General features: G+C 41.7%; 3 protein-coding genes and 2 non-coding genes across 9 annotated transcripts; 2 read left to right on the plus strand and 3 right to left on the minus strand.

Annotated features, from left to right (window-relative positions):
• Window positions 1-112: 112 nt before the first annotated feature.
• Window positions 113-6,932, minus strand: LOC115692019 (uncharacterized). 4 transcript variants are annotated; one of them, XM_056312371.1, is made up of 13 exons: window positions 6,448-6,930; window positions 5,795-6,209; window positions 5,091-5,718; window positions 4,681-4,721; window positions 3,944-4,012; window positions 2,722-2,822; window positions 2,485-2,563; window positions 2,010-2,138; window positions 1,836-1,904; window positions 1,663-1,712; window positions 1,483-1,564; window positions 1,045-1,139; window positions 113-719 (listed from the first exon to the last, which is right to left on the minus strand). In XM_056312371.1, exons 1-13 carry the CDS (start codon window positions 6,864-6,866, stop codon window positions 593-595), a joined length of 2,304 nt encoding a protein of 767 aa, XP_056168346.1. In that variant the 5' UTR covers window positions 6,867-6,930; the 3' UTR covers window positions 113-592. The 4 variants fall into 4 exon arrangements, 3 of the variants coding, with proteins under 3 accessions (XP_056168346.1, XP_030474633.1, XP_056168347.1); XM_030618773.2 differs by having other exon boundaries at window positions 2,040-2,138; window positions 6,448-6,929; XR_008816799.1 differs by having other exon boundaries at window positions 598-719; window positions 1,045-1,150; window positions 6,448-6,932.
• A 3,653-nt stretch (window positions 6,933-10,585) lies between these two features.
• On the minus strand, window positions 10,586-16,561 carry LOC115692010 (ATP-citrate synthase beta chain protein 2). 2 transcript variants are annotated; one of them, XM_030618764.2, is made up of 17 exons: window positions 16,445-16,561; window positions 15,166-15,285; window positions 14,946-15,048; window positions 14,280-14,345; window positions 14,077-14,200; window positions 13,819-13,953; window positions 13,562-13,622; window positions 13,395-13,471; window positions 13,019-13,174; window positions 12,794-12,922; window positions 12,485-12,617; window positions 12,263-12,390; window positions 11,975-12,080; window positions 11,810-11,886; window positions 11,639-11,709; window positions 11,251-11,535; window positions 10,586-10,912 (listed from the first exon to the last, which is right to left on the minus strand). In XM_030618764.2, exons 2-17 carry the CDS (start codon window positions 15,263-15,265, stop codon window positions 10,837-10,839), a joined length of 1,827 nt encoding a protein of 608 aa, XP_030474624.1. In that variant the 5' UTR covers window positions 15,266-15,285; window positions 16,445-16,561; the 3' UTR covers window positions 10,586-10,836. The 2 variants fall into 2 exon arrangements, with proteins under 2 accessions (XP_030474624.1, XP_056168660.1); XM_056312685.1 differs by lacking the exon at window positions 16,445-16,561 and adding an exon at window positions 15,436-15,545.
• Window positions 16,562-22,790: 6,229 nt separating this feature from the next.
• Window positions 22,791-23,656, minus strand: LOC115692008 (dirigent protein 11-like). The gene has a single exon (XM_030618760.2). The coding sequence runs from the start codon at window positions 23,367-23,369 to the stop codon at window positions 22,827-22,829; it is 543 nt and encodes a 180-aa protein (XP_030474620.1). The 5' UTR covers window positions 23,370-23,656; the 3' UTR covers window positions 22,791-22,826.
• A 931-nt stretch (window positions 23,657-24,587) lies between these two features.
• Window positions 24,588-24,783, plus strand: LOC115692029 (U2 spliceosomal RNA). Its single transcript, XR_004007063.1, has one exon. It is a non-coding gene; the product is annotated as a U2 spliceosomal RNA (small nuclear RNA).
• Window positions 24,784-26,488: 1,705 nt separating this feature from the next.
• LOC115692031 (U2 spliceosomal RNA) lies at window positions 26,489-26,683 on the plus strand. Its single transcript, XR_004007065.1, has one exon. It is a non-coding gene; the product is annotated as a U2 spliceosomal RNA (small nuclear RNA).
• Window positions 26,684-27,795: the final 1,112 nt, after the last annotated feature.

Raw genomic sequence — 27,795 nt, forward strand, 5'->3', positions numbered from 1 at the left:
TTTAAAACTCAATTATATTTTCATGATAAATTTTAGGACTTATAATGCACTTATCTCAATACATCGCGGCATGCCGTTTGTTCATTCCTTTGTGTGGTTGACCAGGGATGAGTTCACACGGTGAATCAGGTTGCCTTGCAATTCAGCAATAACAGAGCCAACAGATAATCCGTCTTCACGGAGGAAATCTCTCTGTTTCACCACTAAGAGCCGTCACAGCAGATTTGATTTGTACAGCTTTATGAGAACCTAATGTTTTCCTATAAATGTACCACAAACAAATGGATGACATGCCTAATGTGCTCAGCCTCTACTTGCAACATATCTACAAGATCCTTCGTGACTTCTGGTAAATGCACAACAGCGACACAGTCATCCTAGATCCACCTGCAATGAATGCTCATATGAAGGACAATCATTCCTTTCTCTCAAAATGGTCTCAAAAATCTGGTTGCCGGAATTTCATGGTCCGGAGGCGGCAAAGTGGGTCAAGCCTGGTTGGCAACATCAACTTCCTGGTGAATAGCCCAGGACTGCTTGGACCGTTAGCCATTGTAATGAATAGCCAAATCCTTTCGAAGCACCGGATGTTTCATGTTTCCCTTTGAGTGCTGTCCCTGGCGGCGGAGCGGGAAGCCTGGAATTGAAGTACGTTCTGTCTCTGCAAATCTTTGAGTCTTTCCAGTAGTTCCTGGAACGTCGGTCGGCACTTTGGATCACTGGTTAGGAGAAAATGCAGTTCCCACGTCAGTATCGAATTGTGACAAATTTACAATTTTTTTTCCTCACAAAAGAAAAGAACAGCTCCTGAATGAAATCAACTTGTGCTAAAAAAAAAAAGGTCATGAAACTGCATAACTACAGTGGTACATGTAAAATGCTCATCGAGATGGAGCATCGTGTTCTATATCCAATTCTATTGCATTAGAGACCAGAAAAATGCTTCTCCATTTTCTACCCAAGATGAATGAATTATCAATTGCAGACTCCAGGCTTCTGTTTAGTGTACTTAGGGCTCTATAAACACTCAAGGAGAATAAGCACCTGTGCCAACAGCTCTCGATTATAGATGCCCACTGTGGCTCGACATCATGAGGGATATCCAGCCGCTGGTTCATAAACCCCACAGCACCAATCACCTGCAAGTATCCTGAGTAAAGCGTTGTTCAAAGCTTTTCGAATTATAGATGTCATTGTAATTCCTAATAGAAACAAAAGGGAGAGAAAAAGACAGCAGATCGGGCATAGTCATTCACTCCCCTTTCATGTTCACATAAGGAATGTCGCTCGATGACATAAGGTACAAAGCCTGCTAAGTCCATCTCCACAGAGAAGTGAAAAAGAGATCCGAGATGCAATGTATTCTAGCCAATCAAAGGGATGCCACGATGCCATTTTTAGTGGATCTTGCTTACTGATTAAAAAACTAAAGGTCCATTTTTTAGAAGAAAAGGAATGCAGTGACGGAAAAGAAAAAAATACCTGCACCGCGTTGAGATTATCCCACGGGATCTTCTGGGTGGCAATTTCCCATAAGACCACTCCATAACTGTACACATCAGATCTGGAGATGCAGAGAAATATTGTAAGTAAATTAGGATACCAGAGCCATCTTTAGATCGTAGTAGTCTTGTAAGTAAAATTTAACAGACAAAAACATACTTCTCGTCTGAGGCTTCGTTACGGAGAACTTCTGGTGCCATCCATTGAGGCTAGAGAAAGAGAAATTGCAGGTCAAGTCAGCCAAGAATTATCATATCAGATAGTTAAAGAGTAAAGTTACAGATGATGACTAATGAGAGTTATTGAAAAAATGGTAAGTATAATTTCCGTACCGTTCCCTTCCCTGTTTTTGTTGTGAGATACGCTTCATGTTTCAGACGCGACAGACCAAAATCACCCACCTAATTTACAATTTTAGCAAATCATAAATGAGCTCATAAGCAAAACCCGTATATCGCATCTGAATAAAGGAATATATCATGGGACAGAAGGACAGAACTCTGTACATAAGAGGACATCAAAAATTGTGGCCAAACCTTCACATTCCAATTCTTGTCAACTAAGAGATTCGAGGACTTCAAATCACGATGAATGATAGGTGGATTGTAATGATGCAGATAATTCATGCCTCTAGCCTGAAAAAGGACCAAATTTGATAATCACGTGTTAAAAGCAGCGAGATAACATACAAGAGATTAGTAGATTTCAAATAGCTGAGGAACTCTGAAGACCAAAAGTTCACAGGCCAAGCAGTCTCAGGAGGTTAGGAATGCTAAGGTTCAAGACAATTGTCTCAAATTTTTATTAGTATAGAAGTAAAATGTACATTCAAAAGATATCAACAATAACAAAATGAGGGCAATATGAAAAAGAGCAAAACAAACGCTGACAGGGAAACAGATGAAAAAAAAAATTCAGGTGAAAAACACTGCACCTAGAAGAGGATGAATTTATTTACGTGAATAAGAAGCAGACACTTACCACATCCAAAGCCATATGAACACGCCGTCTCCATTCTAACTTGGTTGTGTTCCTCTGCAGTAAGCGAAACAAACTTCCACTGCATCAACACATGTAACAACTGTTAGCTCCATAGAGACAGGATATCAACAGAAATTACAATCACCACAAACCAATAAACCAGACACTACAACAAACTTTAATAACGATGTGTCATATAATCAAAGAGCCTGATTTTCAAAAGCATCGAGAAAGTACCGTGGAAGAAACTCTGTGACTATGCAGAGGCGCTGAGGCGAAGTTACTGCTCCCATGAAAAGCAAAACATTGGGGTGCCGAAGTCTTTTCATAAGAAGCACCTGCAAGGACAAAAAAACTGTCATATTAACGGTACTTTATGTAAAGTAAAAAAAAATTGTGGTAACATCAAAAGAGATTCTCAGAAATCTGCACGGTATTATGCATGCAGAGGGATAGGGCATGGATATAACAATCGCAAAGTCCTATGAAAAAGTTCCTCATTTTGAGTAAAATGAGAAGGTATATTTCCTTTTGTTGACCCACATACTGCTACATCTATCCAACACGCCACAATTAATCATAATGCAATCGATCAAGGCATGGAAAGTACCAGGTAAAACATCCATAATCCATTGGCAAACAAAAAAAAAAGATAAAAACCTGCTATCACCACATGCACTGGAAAAGTTGTATTACTGTATTAGTGGAACAACACTCGAAATAAAATTGCCAATGCCATCACTAATAGAGCTGTCACCAATAAACTATATCTGTGGTTTAAGGAAAAAATCCCAGCTGATACAGAATAAGCACCAAAAATTCTGTTCATTAAAAGGCTTGACAAATATTATACAGTAACAAAATATGGGCTAGTCATACAAGTGCAGAGAGATAGAGATAAATGCATGCAGTTCTAACATATTAGTCACTCTTACTTCATCTCTTTATCACACTGGTTTTCAGAATGTTCTTGCTAAACCATCTGACTATGTAGTTCTTATCAGTAAAAGAGAACCATCAGAAGATGTAGGGGCAAGTGACACCATAGACAGTCATTTGGCACCACGACGTCGACTCATCACATCCTGGGGTAATAAAAAATCACTGTTTGGGCTCATTATCAACTAAAAGGCCAACTTATCATCTCTCACTGCCTCAATCTGGATCTAGATTATCAACCGGCATTACAACCTGTCAAGGAAGGCCCTTATCAAAATTAAACTAGCCATCTTGCATCCAGCAATCACTAATCACTACCATAACAATGTTTTAGTGATGTCAATTAACAAGTCAAGGCCAGCAGACAGGCTAAGAGCAGGACATAGTTTGCATATCATGTCCTACGAGAGATGCCTTATTCAGATTAAAAGGTCTAAGCGACCTTCAGAATGTTCTGGCTGAATAATACTAAAAACAAAGAGAACTTATGAGACGTAGTAAAACAAAAAAGAAAACAGACCTCTTTCTTAAAGGAACATATCAGTTCTTTTGAATATTCTTGCATCGAGAATACCTTCACTGCCACGTCCTGCAATTGGATTGAATGCAGAGAAAGTTAAAATCCAAAAAAAATCATCAACAGGAAATCGCATAGGTCTATACCAAACAGTGAGATAAAGTAAGAAGCCAAATGCATTGCACTAAATCTCTCATTTAGCAAAATAAGTAAAACATAGCAGAACCTACCAACTAAAGTTACCCACGTCATTTAGTCATAAATGGGAACAACATGATCTCACAAAGTCAATTACAGCACCAGGTGATTGCAAATAACAAATTAAGACATCTGTACAAGACTTCTCTCCTTTCTTTCCACTTCTCCTGAACAAGAATTTGTGCCACATTTATCATGCCACTCCTAGCAAAACACAGAATAATACCTACTGTCCAGACAGATGACACATTTCTCTCCTGCGTTACATGTCCGCAACATGACTAAAATTCACTCCACCAACCACCATGCATTACATATTATAAAGAGAACTTGAAGTCTGTAATTGAATAGCATAAGAGATAGCCAAACATTGCCAGAGGAGTGAGATAAAAAAATATGTATACCATGAAGTCAGGTATATGCACTTTACATCATGACACCAAAGTAATGTCTAAACCCAATGATTCAAGGCAAAGATAAAATATTTTGGATATTATGCATCACTCTGTTAAACTAAAACTAAGGAGAGTAGAAGAACATACTGATCCGTACCACAGAGCGTGATAGACAGTTCCACAAGAACCTGAGAGAGGAGGAACAGCAGACTAAACATCAGAATGAATACTAAGAAAGTAGAGTTTATTAAAATTCGCAAACACAGGGAAACAAATATGACCAAATGATCTCAGAAGCAAGAAAAAACTACATTGCATGAGAATAATCTATTGAGACCGGATGCATTTGCAGTGCATCTCGGCAAAGTTATCGAGGAATATACATATAAACATCAATATGAAAGAATAAAAGATCTGGTTTTTCAAGAACTATCCATGATTTGCAACAATAGCACTCATTTTAGGGCCTATGTCCTACTGGCATAATGAATAGCCAAACCCAAAATTTAAGAAAAACTACAAGCGAAAAGCATACTACTTTCCTGAAAGACGGTTACCTTGCCCAATTTGTTCTCCAATTGTCAAGTCTTCCCACAGTATCTCACAATCCAAACAGTCTGCTTCGATGTCCACCTTATTCACAGCACCACTACTTGTGCTTCCACAGCTACTGGCACTGCTCGTGCTGTTAACATTAAATGAGGACCATGAACCTGATGCTTCATTGACAGTGCGGTTATTTTCATTGGTCTGATTTTCTAGATTAGCCATGGGAGGACTTATCTTTTCTTGGTCATTCTGCAATGATACGAAACCTGATCTTCCAATCCTGGCCTCTGATCCTTCCCTTTCATTGCCTTTCCAAGGCCAGGATAGCCCCCTTTTACCAATCCATGCCTCTGCCTTGGATGTAATGATCTTGTGAATCGGCGGTTTTTCACTCTCTTCACTAGAATCTTTAGCATGTTTTCCTGGCGACTTCTCCTCCTTTTGGTAGTGAACACCAAAAGAAGAAGGAGGTACATCTCCCCTGGGCGTGCTTGCGCCACTCGATGCTGCATCCTCCCTATTGTCATCTGAGAGACAATTATCAGAATGATGAGTATCACTACTCTCATTCTCACGATCGATATGATTCTCTCCAGTCCGAATCCTCGACTTCACTTTGTTGCTCACCTTGGATGCCTGTTAATTTGGTTCCAACAATAAACTCGCGGTACATGGCAACAAACCATATGATATTTAAAGCAAAAAGACTGACCAAATTGGATATCTTAGAGGCAATTGCAACTTGCAGAGGCTGCTGAGCATCAAGGCCAAGCTTGTTTGTAGCAGTGATTTTCAGGCGGCTTAGGCTTGACTCTGCTGCTGAGTGCCTCACTTCTGGCATTTCAGTTCTTGGCTCCTGAAAGGGCCGCGAATCGCTTGAGACGCATATGATACCCACCAGCGTTCCATCGTCGTCATAAAATGGAGTATTCGTTGCAACAGCTGAAAATCTTTCGCCCAACTTATTCTTGACAGGGATCTGTCCCATCCATCTCTCTCCCATGATCGCCTGATTGACAATCTTATTTGCTATTCCAAAGTCTCGGGGATCAATTAGGAGCTCAATGGCATCCTGTCCCAGGGCTTCTGATGCACAATAACCATATAGGCTTTCTGCAGTTTGGTTCCTGCAAAATCAACATTGCCCGGTCATTCTCAGCACTTAAATAGGAACAACACTAGAAAGTAAACAGGTTCTGAAGATTTAACCTTTCTCTACTCTTTGAGTAACCCCTAGCAGAAACCAAAATCTGACCTAAATTTCGCAGCCCCATCGTATTTTCCATATCCACAAATTAAACCACTATCTGAACATCCCACCGCAGGAGAAATGAGAGAACAAACTAAACATTTCGAGCAACTCACCAGTAAATTATACGACCCCCGAGATCAAATATATGAACAGCCTGCCCCATAGACTGCAGAATGTTCAAATACTGTCTTTCCGTGAAATTCATCTTGGCAGGCCCGCCGATGAAGCCTTCCGCGCCTCCCACATTCGGGGGCTCGTCGAGACTCCGGCTCTCCCTCTGCAACGGCGACGAGTGCGCGAAAGTAGCGGAGCCCTTCCTCCACCCGGGGCGAGCCGCGAGCCCCGCCCGCCTCCGGGCGGCCGACCGCTCGGGCGACACCGAGTGGGAGCGCTGCCGGGCGCGGTGCTCGGGCCTGCTGGGATCGGACCCGCCGGACATCCGGAGCCTCGACATTTCGTGCTTGAGGTGAGCCTGGCCGGCCTCCAGCTCCTGGATCTTCCGGAGCAGCTCCTCCGCCGCGGGGTTCTCCATTCCTAGGGCGGCTTATTCCAGTTCGATCGCGCGCTGCCTAAAGCCCCCCCAACCCCCGCTCTAGGGCACGATCATCCTACTCCCTCGACTCCATCAATCCCGCAGCCTGAAAACTCGAGCTCAAAAGACGAACCCCTCTCCCCCTCCCCCTCCCTCTCTGTCTCTCTAGAAGATATCTCACAAGCTACCGCTTACAGCCGATGGAAAGCACCGATTCGCCATTGACGCACACTCTCTCTCTCTAACGAACTGCAGAGAATCGATAGAAGAAGAAGAAGAAGAGGAGGAGATTGGCTACTTCCAATGGTCAATGAGCTTTCTCTCTCTCTCTCTATCTCTATTGCTTCTGCAGAGGGGTTTGGTCCAGGCTTCTTCCTGCTGTCGTTGCTCTGTCACTCATCGCCATCATCATCATCTGAATCTTGAACTGTTTAGACCATAGGTTAACCCTTTCTTTTTTTTAACTACCCCAAAAAGGGATGGTGGCGCGGGCAGATGCTCCCCCCCACCCGCACGCGCTCGCGCGGCGCGTGGCGAGCCCCGGCCCGGGGCGGCGGCGGTTTCCTCCGGTCGGGCCGGCGCGTGGTCGGCACGGGGCGGCGCGGCCGTCGCGGGATAAAGGGGAGGCGCCATGGGGAGTGGTGCGGGGGGGCGGTCTTCGCTTTTGAGGGGGGGGGGGGGGGGGGGGGTTTGCCTTTTTTGGGTTCGAGAGGCCACACAAGTGCGTGCGCCAAATTACGGCTGTCAACGTTATCGAACGGCAAATCACGGGGCTGGTCAACACGACCACGAGACTTAAAAGGCACATTTTTTCACATAAATATCCCTCAAATATAAATAGAATGCACGATCAACATAATTCCTATATTTGTAAGTTCATTTTCTTCGTTGAAAATAATTTTTATATCGAGTCGAGATGACGATATTATATCCCGAACCAATTGCTTAGCTAATGAAATGATAGCATGAGATATCGATACGCGAAAACAAATTCAACAGGTCGATGCAAACTGACAAAGCTTCATGTTCTTATGTATTTACTTTTGTACTGGTTTTTGCATCAATCAGCATACTCTCTCTTTTTTTTTCGTGTTAAAACTATATATTCAGGAGGCATTATTTGGTCGCTCTAATTCTAAGAAGATATCCATTCTATGCGTTGTTTCGGACATTAGAAGACCTCCCAGTACATTATTGCTTTACCTGACTTATGAATATTATTCGCTGTAAAACTTGTTCGGTGCCAAACCAACTTCTATAAAATAAATAAAAATTTAAGCTTGTGCAATCAATATAGGATCATGGTATCACGACCTTGTTTGTAATTTCCCCTCGAGGGAACTTAAGATATCGCTTGCATTTTATCAAATTGGAAATAGGCCGGGAAAAGTAAGAAATATATAATATATATAGAGAGAGAAATTAATGTGGAATTTCAAAGCAAATGGTGCAAATTATATGTAGTGGAAGCTCTTCCTTGTGAGTTGTGATGATGAATTATCTTAAGACTCAGAGGCAATTATATTTTTTTTCCATAATTTTCTTTTCTTTCTAATTGAATCTAAAATGATACAAGATATAGCCCACAAGTAATTACAAAGTCTAGCACGTCAAATTCAAGAAGCTTGTCGGTTTCTCCTAACGTAAAAGTACAAATTACCTTTTCTCACCAGCCAAAAATCAGACTATTATTTGAATTCCAAAAATATCACGAAAAAATTGTATGTGATCCTACGCATCAAAATTTGCATTCTGTGAAATTTTCAAATACTTCCGATTGTAAAAAAAAAAAAGTCAGTACATGAAGCACAAGATTCGGATTAACCAAAAATTAAAAAGTAAAAATCAATCATACTTAATCCAAATCTTACAATAAATGCACTTTGCCTTTTTTATTATTTCGTAACACCCCAAAATTTCACAATGCATAAATTTTGACACGTCCATCCACGTATAAGTTTTTTCATAGTTCCAGCAAAAAAAAGATTTTTCATAATTTTTTAAATTTTTTTTTAAAAAAATTAAAAGTTTTGATTGGCAAAGCAAAGTGAAGAAGCTTTTTTACATTGCTGAAGCATAAACAAGCATGACTTAATTTCCTTTCACATGATGAAACGTGACCTAATTTCCTCTCTCAATTCATCATGTGATAAAAAAGAGAACAGATAAGTAATGCTGGCATATAGTTCGTATGTAGATAAGACAAAGCTTTTATGCATCTAACTCCAATGGATAGAGTTGAACTTGGTCAAATATAGCTGCACAAAAAACGCTCTTTTATCTAGACATCATCATCAATCTAACGGCTGATTTTACGGTCTCGAAAGGCACCGTGTCTTTCGAGAACTTTCACGGTTGGATTGAAACATAACAAATCTCAATCGTGTAAGCCAAAATCTATTGAAAATGTAGGATATATTACATTTTGATCTAACAGTAAAAGCCTTGGGAAATCATAGCGCATTCCGGAAACTATAGGCTAACCCTAAATTCAAGGATTTCTTTTTGGCCAGAAAAGCATATCGGTAGTGATCAGGGGTGGAAATTCGCTTTATTTTCTAATGGATGGACATGAAGGACCCTCGGTAACCGATGGTCTACCTTGGATCATTGGTGGTGGTTACTGATGGTACCTCACAGAAGTAGGGGAAGCAAGCTTCTGACTGGAGGTGGCCCGCCTATCTAGGTGTATACACTTGGCGGGCTGACAGAACTGCATTCCTTATTTTAACATACCGGTGCCCACACACCCAGTCCCCCTAGTTGGGGGACAGTTTTTATTCCCTCACTCCAGGGAATACCCTTGCACTTAACATCCCAGAGTTCGGGCGAAACAGTTTGAAGATTACTTAGCTCCACTTTTACCATAAAATGGAGAGAGAATCCTTGTTGCCCTTCTATTCAATTGAGCCTACTTTTAGTTTATCATTTTGCTAAATTTGAGAGAAAGCTGCCGAAGGGGGATGGAAAATGGACAAACCCATCGACCCTTTTCTTCTCTAGTTTTCAGTCCGCGATTCTTGTATTTTATCTACTCACGAATCTCTTTATCAAGCTTTTACTTTTTTAATATATTTTTTCTTGGTTCTCTTTTCACCTTTCGGGGAGAATAACACCTAAGTTGCATATATGGGGAATTACGTGCGCGCACGCGTATTTGGATGAAGACAAGAAAGTGCAGCATATGCTCTCCTTTTGTTGCTGCATCTATCTTGTATTAAATTAAGAGCAAGTGATGTTTATTTATGGCTCTTTTGGGGCTGACCACATATATATTGTTTTTTTTAAAAGCTTCGAGGTTTATGGTCGTATGTGTCCTGGCCTCCTCCACAGCATTTCTGGAACATACTTTAATTTATCCTCTCCACCCACATTAATAAAAAAGAGAAAAAAAAATACTCGAGATTCAGAGCTTGACGTTTAATCAAAGTAAAATAAAATTATCGAAATACCCAAGAAATAAGGGAAAAAGCAAAAAGGTCACGTTAAGTTAAAGACACCGACGTCAAATCCATTACGGAACCGACTCATCTTTGGTGGGTCGGAGATTCTTCATTTATCCAAAGCCCAACGGTCCAATTACACGACTGATGCTGGATTTTTTGGGCTGGTGGTGTGGTACGGACTCGTGTTGGAATATCCCTGTTTTAGGAGATTTGTCTGTGTTTTAGTTCCAAAAGTGCAAAAGGCTGCGTTAGTTCCACACTGGCTCTTCTGAGTTTTGGCTAAATGTACACTCTTATTGAAATTTGAAGCTCTTCTTTTACACGACAAAAGCGAGCATGGGCGGCTCGACAGATGATTCGAGAGAATTTTTTCTCTCGATAGACTTCTCGTTGAAAACTCAGAAACAAAAGCATCAGGCCGTCCCGTTTCCTTACAAACAATAATCTAAAAGCTAAGCAACACTTTCACGAGGAAAACTTCTTCAGGACAACAATTTGAGGAACTCTCCATCGCCGTTATGGCTTCACTTGGTGTAGAGAACATCTTCCCATGGATGGCGGTACAGAGGCTGCTTCAGTCTCTTCTGGTCGAAAGTGTGCCTGAAAGATTCAATCAACAGCCTCAGTTAATGAATCAGTGTGATGCTACAAATACTAAAACCATACTGATCCCTGCTTCTTCTTCTCATATGACCAATGTGTTTAATTGTACTCTTTTGTCAATAACAAGTTATGTATGCAACAGCAGTTGGTTTCTGAGAGTAAAACTAAACTATCAACCCCATTTACTGAGCAAAAGCTGCACGGAGTTCAATAAGCAGGATGATCAAGCAGAGATTTCAGGCCCATAAAAACGTGAGTACTTAACTGTATATTGACGGTAAGCATATAGCATACTGGTCAAGACGAGAATTATCGTAAATATGTATCTAGCTTACCCGATCAAACCAATGGATCGTGCCAGTACAAAGAGCCCATTCAGATATCCTATCTCAACAATCTCGTCAACCTCTTGCTTGGTGAACATTCCACTTCCGGCAAGGAGATCCAAGAAGAGGGAACCAATAGCACCATCGACATTCATGACCAAATTATTCGACTTTGAGAGGGTGTATGTTTCAACTTGAACAGCATATTCCATGTACTTCACGGAAGGGAAATTCGATCGTGCAAACCTTTGTAGCAGCTCGACTCTCTTATCCCTATTGTCCCCTCTCTTGATCCTTATTCAAAGGAAGCATATAACAATTTCAGATTGTCAATTTATCTGTAATAGACATTCGAGCATGAAATAATATAGAAGACCAAACCATAAGAACTAGATACCTGTGCCCAATTCCAGGAACCCGAATGCCCTTTTTCTTCATGCCTTCAACAAACTCATATGGAGTAAGACCCTGACGATACAGAGGTGAAATTAGACTCAGTCAGAAACATCAAAATATGACTGCGCTCAAAAACCATTTCATCAGCACCCTGATGAGACATGCATCTTACCCTGTCATAAGCATCTTTGAAGTATCGAGCAGCATCATCAATGGCCCCACCGAAACGAGGGCCAATTGTTAGCAAACCTGTTACAGAAGCTCATCATTTAGCACTTTTAAAAGCCATTTCTCAAGGACCTACTGCAAACAGAAAAAAGATGGCTCCAATAATCACCCGACACAAGGCTCGAAACAAGGTCTTTTCCAGCTCTTGCTGTGACTATGGAGTTGTGGGCCCCAGAAACACATGGACCATGGTCAGCGCACAACATGATGCATATCTGCCCAAATTCACACGTATTAGTCAAAGGATGCACTATTTACACAAGATGTCTGTTTCTCTAGTGATTAGTTATTTGTGAAGTTGAAAATGCATAACAGTCGGGACAGTGAAGAGAAACTGAATCCTGCGAGTATCTTAGAACAATTTTAATGGCTCCATAAAAGGACAAACAAAACCTACCTCAATGAACTTTGTGCAATATCGAGGAAGACTGCGTTTGAACCACAAAAGAGAAATTACGTCACCCACACCAAGTCCCTGTTCAACAATAGAAGACATTGGTACACCAGCATAGCATGGCTCTTCCCCTGCAAAAGACGAATGCATTAATTTAGTACAACAGAATTCTTCCACCATCAACATGTACAAAACTTCTTTCAATTTACATTTCTGCAAGATTACCTCTATCGTCGGAGATGGTTGAAATAATGTGAGTTGGAGCCCGAACTTTCCCGCTCTTAATTGCTGTGTTAAGATCCTCAGGGATCTGTGGAGGCGCGACTTCCTTAACAGGTGAAATCTTTCCTTCTTCGACCTAAGAAAGGATCATAAAATATGCATCAGGACTCGATCATTGGGTAGGGCCCAAGTGGGAGTAGAACCACGTGGCCTGCTCTTTGCATGTGTTAAAGAGTCGACAACATGCATTTGATGACACCGTATCATGTTCTACCAGTGGCCTCATCCCAGCAAACTGAAAACAATGCTTACCAGTTTCTCAAAGGTTTCCTCGATTGCGGTCTCCAAAGCTTCATATGAAGTAGGAACAACCGCCCCCGCTTCCCTGAGTGCTTGATTCTTTGCTTGTGCCGATTCCATCTCACCACCGCTTTTTGCACCCTAAGATGGTATTAATAAGGAAGAACCACTTAAATCTTTTATGATTTAGTTATTGGGCTTGAAAAATTATGAAGAGCAATGAAGGCAGTCACTTACAGCATGACCGAATTGCACTTCTGACTTGAAGAGTCGTGCACAAGTCCCACTAACCCAAGCCACCACTGGTTTGGTCACTTTCCCCTGCTTTAGAGCTTCAACTAGGGAGTACTCATCTCGTCCACCAAGTTCCCCAAGTACAACTATCAATTTGACCTGAGACAGATTAAAGAGCAGATCAGAGAACACGCTCTTGAATGACAAGATTGCTTAACCAGTAATGGAACTTTAAATAGGCATCTTAAAGCAAAAGAACACTAGTTGCCCTATCATCTGTTATAAGTATTTACAAAAAAAAATGACCCAAACTGCTTTACAATTCAGACTACACAAACAATTCAAAGTAAGCAAGAAAAACAACTCTATATTGCTATACCTGAGGGATATTGTTAAACCTCAGTACATGGTCAGAGAGAGTAGAACCCGGGAAGACATCACCTCCAATAGCAATACCTACAGAAAAGAAAAGAGATAAATCAATTGTAAACTTGGCACTCTTCCACATTGTTAAGTGTAACATAAATTAGAGGCATATCTGCATACCTTCGTAGATTCCATCAGTGACACGGGCAACAGTGTTGTAAAGTTCATTAGACATGCCTCCCTGCAATAAAGAGTCAACAAATTACTGCAAATCGACGGCAGTGCTCAAACTAGCTGACCAGATGCACAATCAAGAAACAAATTTAATGCAGCTTTGTCAGAGCAATCCAAAAATTTGTTTTAAAGCTCTTTTCCAGTTGTCGGGCCAAACGTTGCAACAACATGAATCAAAGCATAGGAACTTCAAGAATACGTACAGACTTAGAGACAAAACCAACGGATCCAGGTCTGTATAACTTGCAATGAATAATGTTGTCAAGAGTCCCAGCAGTGTCACCAATCTTGAATGCACCAGCTTGAATGCCTCCAACAGTAGCTGGGCCAATTACAACCTGCGATACCAGCAGGATAAGAAGCTGAGTTGACTGACTATTTGCAAAATTATGGTGAATAGCAAAATAACGTCTCTCAATGCTTTCGGATTCCACTTCATATATAGCTAGAATTCCCCTCACCTTATTGTTTGCACGAGCATATGCAATTAGCTGTTTGGTGTCTGACTCTGGAACACCTTCAGCTATAATGGCTACAACTCTTATAGTCGGCTGTTTTAGAGCAGCCATAGATGAAGCAGCAGCACTGTAAAGAAAAAAAAATTGAATTCCACGGCAAGTACTTTAGCATTCAAAGTTAATGTCAATTACTACTTAGTACTTGCCTTCTGAATGAAGCAAAGTTGATGAACACATCAGCAGTAGGATGTGCCGCACACGCTGCTTCAGTGCTGCAAGAGTAATAACATTCTTGTAAGATGCAGACTCCAGAAAGTGCAATCACCCCTTAAACTGCAAGTTGCTCCAAGAATCCCAAACTGGGGAAAACATAGATAGAACTCGACCATACTAAACTGCTATAGTTGTGCTAGTGTCCAATGAAACAGGAAGTTACTGTTGCACTATCTGCAGCATACTAAGAGTAGATGTAGAACTTCCACATCACCTAGCCACTAGGCTAATGAAAATCAGTGATGCTGTCAATAGATCACAGGGCATGGAATTCCTTTTTATTCCCTGTTTTGTTTTTTTGCGAGAATCAAGTGGCATTTCAAGTCTTAATAATAGTAGTTACTGCTGTTGTCTCCTATCCTTCTAAAAAATGTATTCATGGGTTAACTTTATTGCAAAAGCAAGTCACCGCAAGAGATTTAAAAAAAAAGAAAAAAAGAAAGAAAGATAATTTCCCTCCATCATTTATGATAGGTATAATTAACAGAGCACTTTGTAGCAAGTTAGCCACCAATCAGAAGCAAAATTCAGCTCACTGTTTGATTAGCTTTAAAATCTAAGAGTGGTGGAGAAGAATAAATAAGATGTGAATGATGTACGTTGAATGAACTGGGATAGCAATTTCCTCCTGGCCAAAGAAGAGCTTTTGAAATCCCTCAGAACCAGGGTTGATGATACCTGCAACCGATGGTGTTTCCCGCCCTACACAAAACAGGAAAGTTGGAGTAACATTAATGACTGCCATTGAAAAGAAGATCCCAGCAAGCATATTAAGGAAAGAAACACATGGATTGCAGTGGCCCGAATTGTCCTACACACCACAAAGGAAGTCAAAATCAAGCATCCGCTGGATTGGGAGTTGCTTGTAGTTATAGAATAGAGCTTGCGTGGTGCGGGAGAATAGTTGTCCAGTGGCCATGATGAAGAATTACCAAAAACCTGCATGACCAAAGGAACAAGTCTCAATAACAAATCTAAAGTGCCGCATCATAGGCTCCATCAGCGTAATACTACATGAAAGAACAAAGCACACGGAAGCCCAAAGATCTCGGAACCCTTCATTTGGAAAGCCGAGTATGATGTATCTACCTAGAAGCATGTAAACAGCCATTCTTAACATCAGTTGTATGGTGTAACTCAAAATTTGCGCCATTTTGCTAACTTATGTGAAAAGATGAGCCTTATCAATCTCAAAACCAAACTTCCCTACAACTACTATAGGACCCTGCAAATGCAATTGCAGCTAATTAGGTGGTACATTAGGACATACAGTGTGTCCATAATAGTCCACACATCTTATCTTAAAGGGAACACACACAAAAAAAAAAAAACAATAAAGGACAACTTCTACTATAGAAATGAAAAAAAGAGACCGTTGGGTCAACAACCACGCAAAAGATGAAAAACATGAAACCCATGACATAAATTAACTCGAATTTCAACCGGGACTACACCTCTCTATTCAATAAATCGATTGTTTAATCTACAACTAAACAGTGACTATCCCAAATAAGCAACACAATGATGATTACACAATGGCATGAATCGCAGTCCCAAACCCAGTCGTCCATCAAATCATCCGAACCACAAATCGATAGGACCCAAAAAAGAAGAAGAAGGGACTCGGTGTGAACGCTGACGATCCTTCATCAAAGTCACGAAGAGGGGGAGATCACATCAAGACTCGCTCTCACGCAACAGGGATCTCTCAGCAACAGTCGCCAAGTTGCAACGAACGAACATGATTCCAGCCGCAGCAGAACAAGCAGCAGGACCGATCACCTAACATCCTACATCCCAACCGAAGCAGATCGCGCCACAATTCAGGCACAACACGCAAAACCAACCCCCACACGCGCAAATCAGCACCGTCCCTCCGGCGCCAAAAAACAAAAAAAAAAAACCACGGAGCAGAAGAGCATCGCGACCTCGGGAGCACCGACGAACGGATCGAGACGCGCGAGGGCCGACCCGAAACCGAACTTTCTCGGGCGGATCTAACTCGAAAGAAAAAAAGGGGGGCAGGATCGAGCCACGCCCGACGAAACCGCCGATTCGGAAACGAGGAAGAAGCCAAGGCAATGGCGGCGGCGCGAACCTGGATGGCGCGGGAGCTCAGCTCGGCCCGACAAGTCGACGCCGCGGCGGCGGCGGCGGCGGCGGAGGCGGAGGGGGAATGCGGCGGCGGAGGAGGAGGGGGAGGAGGAGAGAGAGAAATGCAAGGAGGGGGGAGGGGAGGGAAATGGAGGGGACAGATTTAAATGGAGGAGAGGAAAGCTACCCGCTAGAAAGAGAGAGAGAGAGAGAGAGAGAGAGAGAGAGAGAGAGAGAGAGAGGTGTTCACGTGGCGAGTGGTGTTAGTTAGATCGCACACAGGGTGAGGGGCGGGTGGGGGGGGTGGGTGGTTGCTGTTCGTTTGGCCGTGGCGTGCCATGGACGACCGACCATTAGCGACGACGGCTCGCCTGTCGCTGACTCGCTCGTTCGCTCGCTCCCACTGTGTTCTGCGTGTAGAGAGAGAAAGTGCTGCACCGGTTTGGCAGGGAGGGAGGGAAGGAGGAGGAGCGGGTTAGGTGGGAGGTGGGAACGCCCCCCACATAGGCTTGGCCTGACTTGGAAATTCTGCCCTCGGTCCCACCCACCCCCGTTAAAATAATTATTTTTGTTTATTCATTTATTGTTTTTTCGTGATCGAGATTCGAAGCGTGCAAATCAGACCATCTAACAACGCCACACCCCGGATGCAATTAGCTGATTTAACGTACGATCCATATGTTAAAGTCCCTTTCTCACGACAAAAGAGGAAAAAAAAACAGAAGAGTCCTTTTCTGTTTAATTTTTTTTCCAAAAAATGTATGCGATCCTCGTACCCAATCGGGTTCACGCGATGGCTTCCTTTTACCTACCGGAACGACGAATGACGTATGATGCGGCCTCTCCTTTCGATGCCAAAACGGGATGGGGACGTTTTTTGAATATTGAGATACGTCCGTCGAGATCGGTATCCCTAGAACAAAGTTCTCGCACGGGGAGGAATTCTTGATATAGCTAAGTAGGCGAGCGATCGAGTGCTGTTAAGTGATTTCCCGTAACGATTTGCGTGCATCTATAAGGAATTATTGAATCGACCAAGGAATACCAAAGCCTATCTCGGGAAATCAAGCTCCCGATCATTTGCTAACGGGGGCTATATACTCGTCGAGAGGGGAAAGTATAAAAAAAAAGTCATAAATTCATTGCATTTGTACAAATTTAGTCCTAAACCTCTCAATTAGACCAATTTAATAGTCCCAAATCTTTTCCTTTTGTGACAATTGAGTCCATCCGGTCAATTTTCGCCGGAAATCGCTCACGTGGATATTAGTCTTCCTACGTGGAACGGTCGACGCTCAGACATTTTTAATCATATTGTAGTATTTTTTGAATTTTTCTTTTTTTATTATTTTTCATTTTTTCTTTCTTTTTTATTATTTTCAGCTGCGACCCCCATCGGCCAAATTGAATTAAAAAAATTACTAAAAATCATTCATATCAGTGCCGGTCATGCCACGCAGGACAGTCGGCGTCTTTGTAAGCGATTTCCGGGCAAAATTGGCAAAATGCTCTTAATTGGCACAAATACAAAAAGATTATGACTAAATTGACTTAATTAAAATATTTATGATAAAATTGATATAGACGTTAAATGTAATAAATTTATGAATTTTTTTTTTTTTAAGTTTTCCCGCATCGAGATGATGACGTGCATCTTTGATTGCTGTTGAACGTGCATTTGGGTGCGCATTGAAATGTCGTGGACGGCTTACCAGGAGTAGCTTCACGTCCCCATCAAGATTTCATTCCTAGCGATCAATCAAAACGGCCTTTCACATTTCTCGGGAACCCACCGTATCCGCGAATGCGTGCTAATTAAATGAGCTGGTAGTTCTGAGAGAGAGAGAGAAATATGAATGATTTAAAAAAAAAAAAAGATGAATGAATGAATTAAAGATGAACTGCTAATTATCACAATAATGTTGCTAATTAAATGAGCTAGTTCTGAGAGAGAGAGAGAGAGAGATGAATGAATTATGAGAAGAAATTGGTTAATTTCCGGAATAATGTTCAATTAGATTGTACTTGGATTTCTATCGTGAATGTAAAAAAGATGAAATTGCTTAAAGTTTGGACTTGGATTTGCATGCCATAAGGAAAGGAGCGATTAAGGCCTCATGAGTTTCTTCTTTATCAAACCGAATTTGATCATCTTAGCCGCTTAATTCAGCAATCGATGTAGCATAAGGTCGAGAGGTTAAATTTCGTATGTATGAATTTCGGCATGGCGTAATTTCATATGGCCAGATCTCTTGAGAGCGGTTATTCACAAAACACGTTATATTGCGGTAAATTATCTTAATTTTACCCGATGTAAAAACTTCAAAATACACAACTCGCGCAAACTACTTTTAGCTCTTAAAGTCGTGTTGTGCACGTCAGCACCGTTAACGGTGTCATCGTCTGCCGCATGAGCTCGCATGGATAAAAATGTATCTTTTTTCTATCAAGTAAAAGTTGGTGGATTTTTAAGTTCGTGTGAAAAGTCGTGGTATTAATGTTTGAGGTTTGAACTCGCGATTTTTTTTTTAGGATTTGGACAGCGAACGTATATTTTTCAACCTTAGTGTAGACTCCAGCCCCTCCTCCAAAAAAAAAAAATTACTCAGTGTAGACAATTTTCATTTGCCCTTTGTAAAATAAAAAAAGGTTACAAAAGCGCAAAACACGTGTAGAATGCTATTTTTGTAATATTAAACGCCAATTCAGGGGTCCAACGTCAAATACTTTCCCACGATAAAAAAAAAAACACGAAGTCCTACTCCAACACGGCGTGATTCAAAGCAAGTGGCCTCGTTCCAAATTTTGGTCTCTAAATTGGTCAAACATTGCTCAAAGGAAAGAATCAAAAGAATCAAAACAATTGAAAATGCAACGTTTGTAATTATTAACAAATTAAGCTGGTCGATATACACATGTCTGTAAAAGGGTACCGAATAGCGTTAGCAAAAAATCAACAAATTCGAAAGGATTTTCCAAAAAAAAATGTTAGTTTATTTCGTCGAGAAAAATTAATTAAGAGAAAGTGCTTTCGTCATCAATAGCAATCCGTACCTAAACATTCCCGTCGACGGTTGTAAATATCTTTATTTGCTCGTCCATCTACGTAAGCAACACGGGCTATTGTCTGTAGGGATGTGTTTTCCGAAATCGTCGATTTTTTTTCGCGAGACAAGCACATCCTGTCGTGATTTTTCATTGGGTCCGGTCCTGATTAGGGGGCTCGGCGTCCTAATTTGTGTTTGTCTTTCCCTGTTGAAATAATTGTGCCGACTCCCCTACGCCAAGCTAAGCCACTTTGAACCTTTTGTGCATACATATATTCAAATAATTCAATTCAAACGCACCTAACTCCTCCAACCACATCACTTTGTTTAATGTCCGCATGAAATCGGCGCCAGCCCCTCGTACTTGACTTGCTTTGTAAGGTTTCGATCGGAGTGGTCCGTGACCAAATTTCGATATTTTGGTTTATAAGGTTGTCAATTGACTCGGAGATCAAATTCTTGAGGAAATTTTTTTTTTTCGATATCTCGGGACGAATTTTTTTTTTTCCAGTAGTGATTTCATGTTGCGAACTTAGATGCCTTCCGAGACGGAGTTCCGAACCATTCGAAACTACGAATTGGAATGGCAAAACGCCGTACTTTTTCGATGCTTGGTTGTTTACCGATATTTCGAAATGAATGGATACAGAATTGAAATGGCATTCTATCTTATTTAGTCATCGGCGTGATTAGATTGAAATTAAAAGCAACATCCTGTATATTGACTATCAATTGGTGATGAGACTGAAAGCAATATTTAAATTTTACAAAAAAAATTGCGAAGAACATAATAATATTTGCATATTTTTAAAGGTTTTGGGGGTCTCGAATTAAGTAAATGTTAGATTATAAGAGATGCAAGATTCAAACAAAGTAGAAAGCTCGAATGAAAAATCATTCTAAAGAAGCATTAAAATTGACCGTTCATAATTGATAGCTATAGGATCATCCATCGATTCACATAACTCTCTCATCCCTTGAATGATGAGTTGAGGCCCTATCAAAATAGTCGTTATCAATACAATTACAGCTCAAAAGAGCAAAGTACCTCAACGACGTCGAAAGGATGCCAAACACCCCCCTGCGATGGGAAGATCGTGTTTTTCTTTCGCTTTCTCGTCTACCATCTCCCCTCTTTCCACCGGAATTTCGCTTTCTTAATTTGCGTCGTGCATTTAACACGACCCGATGGTGTCATCGACGTAAAGAGATGCCGTTTCTAATTCGCAATCTAAGAACACGACATGATCATTTCATGTGCTGACCGGAATTAGGTGGAGCGTAGGGGGGGAGTTAAAGAGGAGGAGCTCAAATTAGGTGGGCGCAAAGGGGAGAGTTAGGTGCATTCAACACAGGAAGAACCGAATTTTGGTCCCACGCATTAAGTGAATTTCACTCAAGCCATATCCTTGTACTTCACTTTCAAATTTCAATTTCAATGCTTTACAATTTTAATGTCCGAAATTGGGAGGAAAAGAAAAGGGGCCATTCGGTCAACGCTTCCTCATTACCGACTGCATAGTCAATTTTAGTGTGAAGAATGCAAAAAGCAAAAGCAAACAATTTCAGCGCACCAGATCGGTTTTAGTTTTTTTTTTAATTTTTTTTTTGGGAGAATTTGGCTTTGACGGTAAAAAGTCGTGCAATGTCACCTTTCAAAGCCCGGCCGGCGAAAACGCAAATTAATAATCAAAGAAAAAAAAATCCTGACATTGCTCCTTTTCCCTACTTTATTCGAGCGGTCAAAACGAATCCGTAAAGGTAAGTCTGTTTTGCATCAACATTTAGCTTTGATATCCGAAGGGTTGAAAATTTCAAAGTTATATTCGGAAAAAAAGTAATTTAGTACCAACTATAGTTTATTCTCAAAATCAACATTTCAATAGATCATCGATGTCCTTTTTTACTTTGGGAAAATGACATCGGTGGCCACTAGATTTTGGCTCGATGTATAATGTGGTCCCCGAACTTTAACCTAATGTGCAATATCGTACTTGAACTTTAAATTTTTTCAACGTAGTTCCTCAAATTTTGGTACATATTAAATTTATTCCCTATACTATATGAAAATGTTTAATATTTTCAGGGACAATATTAGACATTTTTATATAGTTCAGGGACTATATCAAAAATATTTCAAAAGTTTAAGGATCACATTAAACAAATTAAAAGTTCGGGAACTACATTGCACATTAAAATAAAGTTCAGGGATCATATCGATCAAATTAAAAGTTTATGGATCACATTATATATTGGACCAAAGTTCGGAACCATTTGTGTCATTTTTCTTATTACTTTCACACTGCAATTTCATTTTCCTCCCCGTGCACAACACAGACATATGCGCTAGTTGCGATAGAGTTTGGCATTTAGAAAACTATGTTGGGCTTCAGTTTGGGCTCCTTACCCCAAAAGTCCATTCACAAAAAAGAAAACTCCATAACCCAACCCAACCCAATCCGAACCGTTTTTTCCGGTACGGGTTCTATACACGTCGGGTCTCGGGGCGGGTCACCAAAAAAAAAAAAAACGTATACCCTTCATGTCAGGATCAGCTCGGGTAATCGATAGGGATCCGAACACAACCGGCCGCTAACACCCCTAATTGTACCAGCAATTTAGGAAAAATTTCAATTAAGGACCCAAAGTGTGGTCAAATTCTCAAAAGAGGGCCCAAAATGAACATAGTGTCAAATAAGGGCCTAAAGTGCCCAATCAGTCTCAAATAAGAATCCGAAGTGCTCAAAAAGTCTCAAATAAGGGCCTGGGTCGTCGGCCGGTGAGAATGTTACTATTCCGACACCGGAACAGTAAAATTTTTATTTTTTTTTTATTTTTTCCTTTCTGTTTTTCCTTTTCTGTTTTTTTTTCTTTTCCTTTTCCTTCTCTTTTTTTTTGCTTCTCTTCCTCCGCCGGCCATAGCCGTGGCCGGCGGAGGTCGCCGGCCTCAGGCGAGGCCGCCCTCGTCAGCGTCGGGCCCTTATTTGATACTATGTTCACTTTGGGCCCTTTTTTGAGAATTTGACCCCACTTGGGGTCCTTAATTGATATTTTCCCAGCAATTTATTTCGGTGGCACATGATTAATTAATCAATGAGGACCAATATTACCCCACAAATCATTCGATCTTTTTTCTACCTTATATTCTTGGTGGCCAGGCCACAATTTATTCAACCTTTCATAAAGTGAGAAAATGCACGGTGATGCTTGTGGCGCGTGCTTCAATTTCTTATAACAAAAGTAAAAAAAGAAAGGCACTCTTATCTTTGATAGCTCCAAACTGGAAAAGCAACTCAAATTAAAAAGGCAAATTAACAATCTCTTCACTTGTCTCCATATTCAGTAATGCTTGACTGTTACATTCAGCTTGAGCACAGCTCTCAAGTTGGCCATGTCCATGGACTCTGTGACCATGACCCCATACCCCTTCACGAACCTGAACTGGCCGGTCCCCGAGACGACCCCGAACTCCCTCTCCTTCATCGCGAACAGATCGGCCCCTTGGATCTCCAGGGTGCTCCCCTCGTGCTCGCCGTCGGTGAAGATCACCGAGAACACCAGGTGCAGCCCCTTCCCGTCCAGCTGCGAGTTTACGTACATCCCCTGCGCCCTCCCGATCTCCCTCGACTCGATGGTCGGCCCCTCGGTCACCGGGTCGTCGACCACCAGAATCGTCCCGAAGTGCAGGATGCTCGACTCCGGCCCGGTTTTCCCCGCCACGGTCGCGGCGGACGCGTCGTGGCCGGTCAGGTAGTCGTGCACGTAGAAGACCAGGTTGGTCTCTTTCGGCTCGTGTCTAGGGATCGTGTAGGCCACGTAGAGGAGCGTGACTGTGAAGATGAAGAAGAAGAAGTTGGAGGTGAGATTGAGAGGAGTGGCCATGGTTGTTTCTCTCTGTCAGTCTTGAGTTAAAGATGTATTGTGCAGTACTGCGAAAACGAGGACTAGGAGTTTTTTTAAAGTGTTTTTCTCAAGAAAACTGGATGGTGACTCATGGGGAGAGATTCTGTATAGAAGATGGGATTGTTCTTGGAGGAAAAGGACAATAGGATGAAGAGAAGCGTGATTGATTATAACGAGATAATAGTAATTTAAGGGTTAATTGTCTCGTTCTAGTATTGCTACTGATTGGTCAGACAAAGAAGAAAGCCATGTGAGTTGAGCTTTTAGCCTAGTCTGATGGTTCTTGCCTTGTCATTTATCACAAATTGTTGTTGTACACTTACTTGTCTCGCAATGACTGCCTGGGTATGAATGAATATTCCCGCGTGAAAATCACCCGCAAAACCCGATAACTTCGACCTCTAAGGGAGATATGAATTTTCTCGCAGAACAATGCTGAGTTCTTGTAAAAAGCAACAGACTGAACTGTCTAAGAATCAGCAGTAAATTGTTGCTGCAGATCTATGTTTCCGTCGCTAGGAAATGAGATTGATCGAGATACAGAACCGGTCATTGCCATTGTAGAAATGTAGTACATAGGTGTTGACGTATTGCTCATCCAGTTCACTTCCTAGACAAAAGAAGCATCTTCGTTGGCAGAGTGTGTGTCTCGTGTATCTGCTACTCTCCATTGGTTTTTTTTCTGCTCAAGATTCAGTGATCAGGGAAGGCCCGAAATCGAGCCGAGATTGGGGTAAAGTGATATCATTCGAGCCTATTTTTCTTGCCAAAATGGCCGAGCGATGTTCGATGGTCAAGGACTTAACAAAACCGAGGCAAACTGGAAATCCATGCTTCACTGACAAGAACTATGAGAGCCTTATTTGATTTGGTAAACCTGAAGAAGTAAATTTTCTCGGAAAACAGACTCGACGTGATAACCGGAAGTTCTCAGGAACGAGTCATGCTTAATTTATCAATCGGACACGACTGATTGAGGAGCGAGGCAAGGGAACGGAAAGGTGACATGAAATGCAACAAGAACAACGCCATGTCTGTCTGCTCCATTCTGCTTGCAAACACAACAAGCGAAGCTGTCGTCAGAAATGTGAATGTCTGAAAAAAGGACTCTATCCAAGAGTCCCACATAGAACATGGACTGACAGATTAATGAAAGGAGCTTCTGACAAAAGGCAAGGCCTGTCCACTGCCCAAATCATACCTTTCTCGGCCTTTTGGCTAAGATCAAGTGTAGTATCTGTTCTTATCAGTTTAATATCTGATACGTGGGCCATCGGTCCACATGATATTAAATTAATTTTTCTAGGGGGAGAGTCCGCCACAGTAGCTTGCTGCTGGGGCTCTCGCGCGTCGCCTCGGCGTTGCACTGCTGCCTTGGCCTGGCGCACCCCACCAAATCTAGTTTAATGTTTAGTGGTCTTGAGGAACTGTCAAAAATCAAAAATCAAGTGTTCTAATGATCAGTCTGTTCTTTTTATCCTGCTATGTTGCATTTTAGAGTTTTGGAATTAGGACTAAACAATCTCAACTGAACTCGTAAGGACGCGAATTGCCTACAATCTTGAGAGACCTGTGAGGAAGAGAAGCTTTCACTTGTAATCTTCCTGCTTCTCTACCAGACTTACCACGCTTTCACTTGTAATCTTCCTGCTTCTCTACCAGACTTACCACGCTTTCACTTGTAATCTTCCTGCTTCTCTACCAGACTTACCACTTTGCGCACTAGCTGAAGCAAACCCGGTCTAACAAGCATCAGCTCATATTTGATTGAATACATCTTAGTGTTCACTCAAGGTTGTCCACATGCATCTTCATGTTTTGACCTCTCTACTGTGGTGAGTGGGAGGATTTTCATGCTTAGTTCTTAACCAACACAACGTCAAATCTACCCTACGAGTTCTTCACTGCCCGTTGCAGCTCTTTTTTCCAATCTCCGACATCCCTTCTCGAATTAACACTTCCTACCAGTGCTCTTCAGTGACAGGATATCACTATACTCCAATTCTTCCACAAACTCGCAATATGTATGTCTTATATTTGTGCTGCTCCACTGGGCTGTCCTAGTAACCAGATTTTCCTGCGATTCCCTATGCAACTCCAAGCACTGTTGACCAAGTGACTCTATTTAAAGCATTTGAGTCAGGAGATAAAAAGAGTGCGGCAATGAAGAGGAGGAAGAAGAGGTTGGAGGTGAGATAGAGAAATGAGAGGAGTGGCCATGGTTTTCTTCTGTCAGTGGAGCTAAAGATGCATTGTACAGTGATGGTATGAGTTTTAACTTTTATGTTTTATTTCTCTAGAGAAGATGGACTTTCTTCTGGTGGAAAATGACAAGAAGTTGAAGGGAAGCATGGTTTCTTTGGTTTCTCTGTTGAATATTATAGTAGCTCAGAGTCATTTGGCTGTTCTAGTTCGATTTTCTCATCATAGAACACCGGTAGTAGCGAAAGATCAAACAAATTCTACAGGATCAGTGACAGGGTTCTAGTTGCAGATCATTGATGTGCCTTTTTTTCCTTTTTGCCGGGCGGCGAAATGGATTGAGACATTGAGCAGTTATCTTATGACACTACTGGAATCGAAGCCATTTCTGGGGTATGTACTGCTCATGACAAATATGGCTGCGCAAATTCGTTGGGGTACTGTCCATCCTATGGCCCGATCAAGATTCAGGGAAGCTCAAACGATCTGAAATCGGAACGATCGTGTTCAAGAGCTGCGATCTGCAGAAAGTTAAGGCCAAGACTTATCAAAGACAAACAAACACATAATGGTGGCCATGGAGAACTCAAGAAAACAAAGTGCACACTGGCAGTGCAGTGGAAGCTCTCCTGCAAAATGCAACGCACCATCTCTTGCATATTCTAAGTTCCAAGCTAAACAAGTGAAGCGGACGTTTGACGTCAATCTGGGGAAGAAGGTAAGAACACGGACAGTATTTCTTCACCTCACCGTTGATGGCACTCGCTGTACAGAACAGACAGAAGTGTGAATGTCCAAGAACAAGGACTGAATGCAACAGTCCCACATAGAATCGGAAGTCAAAGGTCAACAAAATGAGCTCTGTCAAAAGGCAAGGCTTGACGAGCGTTAGACTCATACCTTTCTCGGCCTTTTGGCTAAGATCAAGTGTAGTATCTGTTCTTATCAGTTTAATATCTGATACGTGGGCCATCGGTTCACATGATATTAAATTAATTTTTCGAGGGGAGAGTCCACCACGGTAGCTTGCTGCTGGGGCTCTCGCGCGTCGCCTTGGCGTTGCACTATTGCCTTGGCCTGCCGCACCCCACCAAATCTAGTTTAAAGTTTACATACTTGGTGACTGAAGTGGTCTTGATTTTAAGATGCATGGAGATCGTCTTTTGAATTTAGATTGGTGTTTTTGGTTTGAGGTACTGTCAGGAATTTTTGAATTTAGATTACTGTGTCAGTCCTGGTGTTACCGGTTGTTCTTATCCTGCTATGTTGCATTATTATCTCCATAGAACTTGTAGGGACATGAATTGGCTACGGTCTCGAGACCTGAAAGTCGAATTTAGGACTAAACTGTCTCGAGACTTGTGAGGAAGAGAAGATTTCACTTGTAATCTTGCTGCTCTCTCTAAGACATACCACTGTGCACATTAACTGAAGCCAACCCCGTCTAACAAGCATCAGCTCATATTTGATTGAAAATAACATCTTAGTTTTCACCTCAAAGTTTGTCCACATGCATCTTCATGTTTTGACCTCTCTACTGCGATGAATGGGAGGATTTTCATGTTGACCAACCCAACAGCTAATCTCCCCTTCGAGTTCTTCACCGCCCGTTGCAGCTTTTTTGTCCAATCTCTGATGCCCTTTTCGAATTTCAGTGATTTAACGCTTTCCTCCAAGGCTCTTCAGTGGCAGGACATCACCATACTCTGATTCTTCCACGAACTCGCAATATGTATATTTTATATTTGTGCTGCTCCACTTGGCTGTTCTATTCACCAGATTCCTCCGATTTGTAATGCAACTCCAAGCACTGTTGACCAGGTGACTCTATTTAAAGCATTTGAGCCAGGGATAAAGGTGTGTGACAATGAAGAGGGGGACGAAGAAGTTGGAGGTAAGATAGAACAATGAGGAGTGGCCACGGTTTTCTTTTGTCAGTTGAGCTAAAGATGCATTGTCCAGTGATAGTATGAGTTTCAAGTGTTGTTTCTCTGGAAAAGGCGGGACTCTTTTTTTAGAGAAAAATGACAAGAAGTTGAAAGAAGTGCGGTTTGTTTGGTTTCTCTGTTGAATAATATAGTAGCTCTGAGTCATTAGGCTTGTTCTCATCACTGGGACTGATTGGTTCGAACTAAAACAGGGTGTGGTGATTTAAGCTTCATATAGAATGCCTTAGGCAAACCTGCATTATTTGATCCGATAG

The sequence above is a fragment of the Syzygium oleosum genome, unplaced genomic scaffold (genome assembly GCF_021117445.2).
Source record: "Syzygium oleosum isolate NSW1041296 unplaced genomic scaffold, Sole_v2.1 Sole_v2.06, whole genome shotgun sequence".
Classification (NCBI taxonomy): Eukaryota; Viridiplantae; Streptophyta; class Magnoliopsida; order Myrtales; family Myrtaceae; genus Syzygium; species Syzygium oleosum.

Coding starts and splice junctions, on each gene's coding strand:
- LOC115692019 (XM_056312371.1), bottom strand. CDS start 6,866: ATGGAGAACCCCGCGGCGGAGGAGCTGCTCCGGAAGATCCAGGAGCTG. Junction 4,722..5,090: donor TGGAGAACAAATTGGGCAAG/GTAACCGTCTTT, acceptor CTCCTCTCTCAG/GTTCTTGTGGAACTGTCTAT. Junction 1,905..2,009: donor AATTTTTGATGTCCTCTTAT/GTACAGAGTTCT, acceptor ATTGTAAATTAG/GTGGGTGATTTTGGTCTGTC.
- LOC115692010 (XM_030618764.2), bottom strand. CDS start 15,265: ATGGCCACTGGACAACTATTCTCCCGCACCACGCAAGCTCTATTCTAT. Junction 12,081..12,262: donor ATTGCACAAAGTTCATTGAG/GTAGGTTTTGTT, acceptor GAATTTGGGCAG/ATATGCATCATGTTGTGCGC. Junction 11,887..11,974: donor TGTTTCGAGCCTTGTGTCGG/GTGATTATTGGA, acceptor CTTCTGTAACAG/GTTTGCTAACAATTGGCCCT.
- LOC115692008 (XM_030618760.2), bottom strand. CDS start 23,369: ATGGCCACTCCTCTCAATCTCACCTCCAACTTCTTCTTCTTCATCTTC.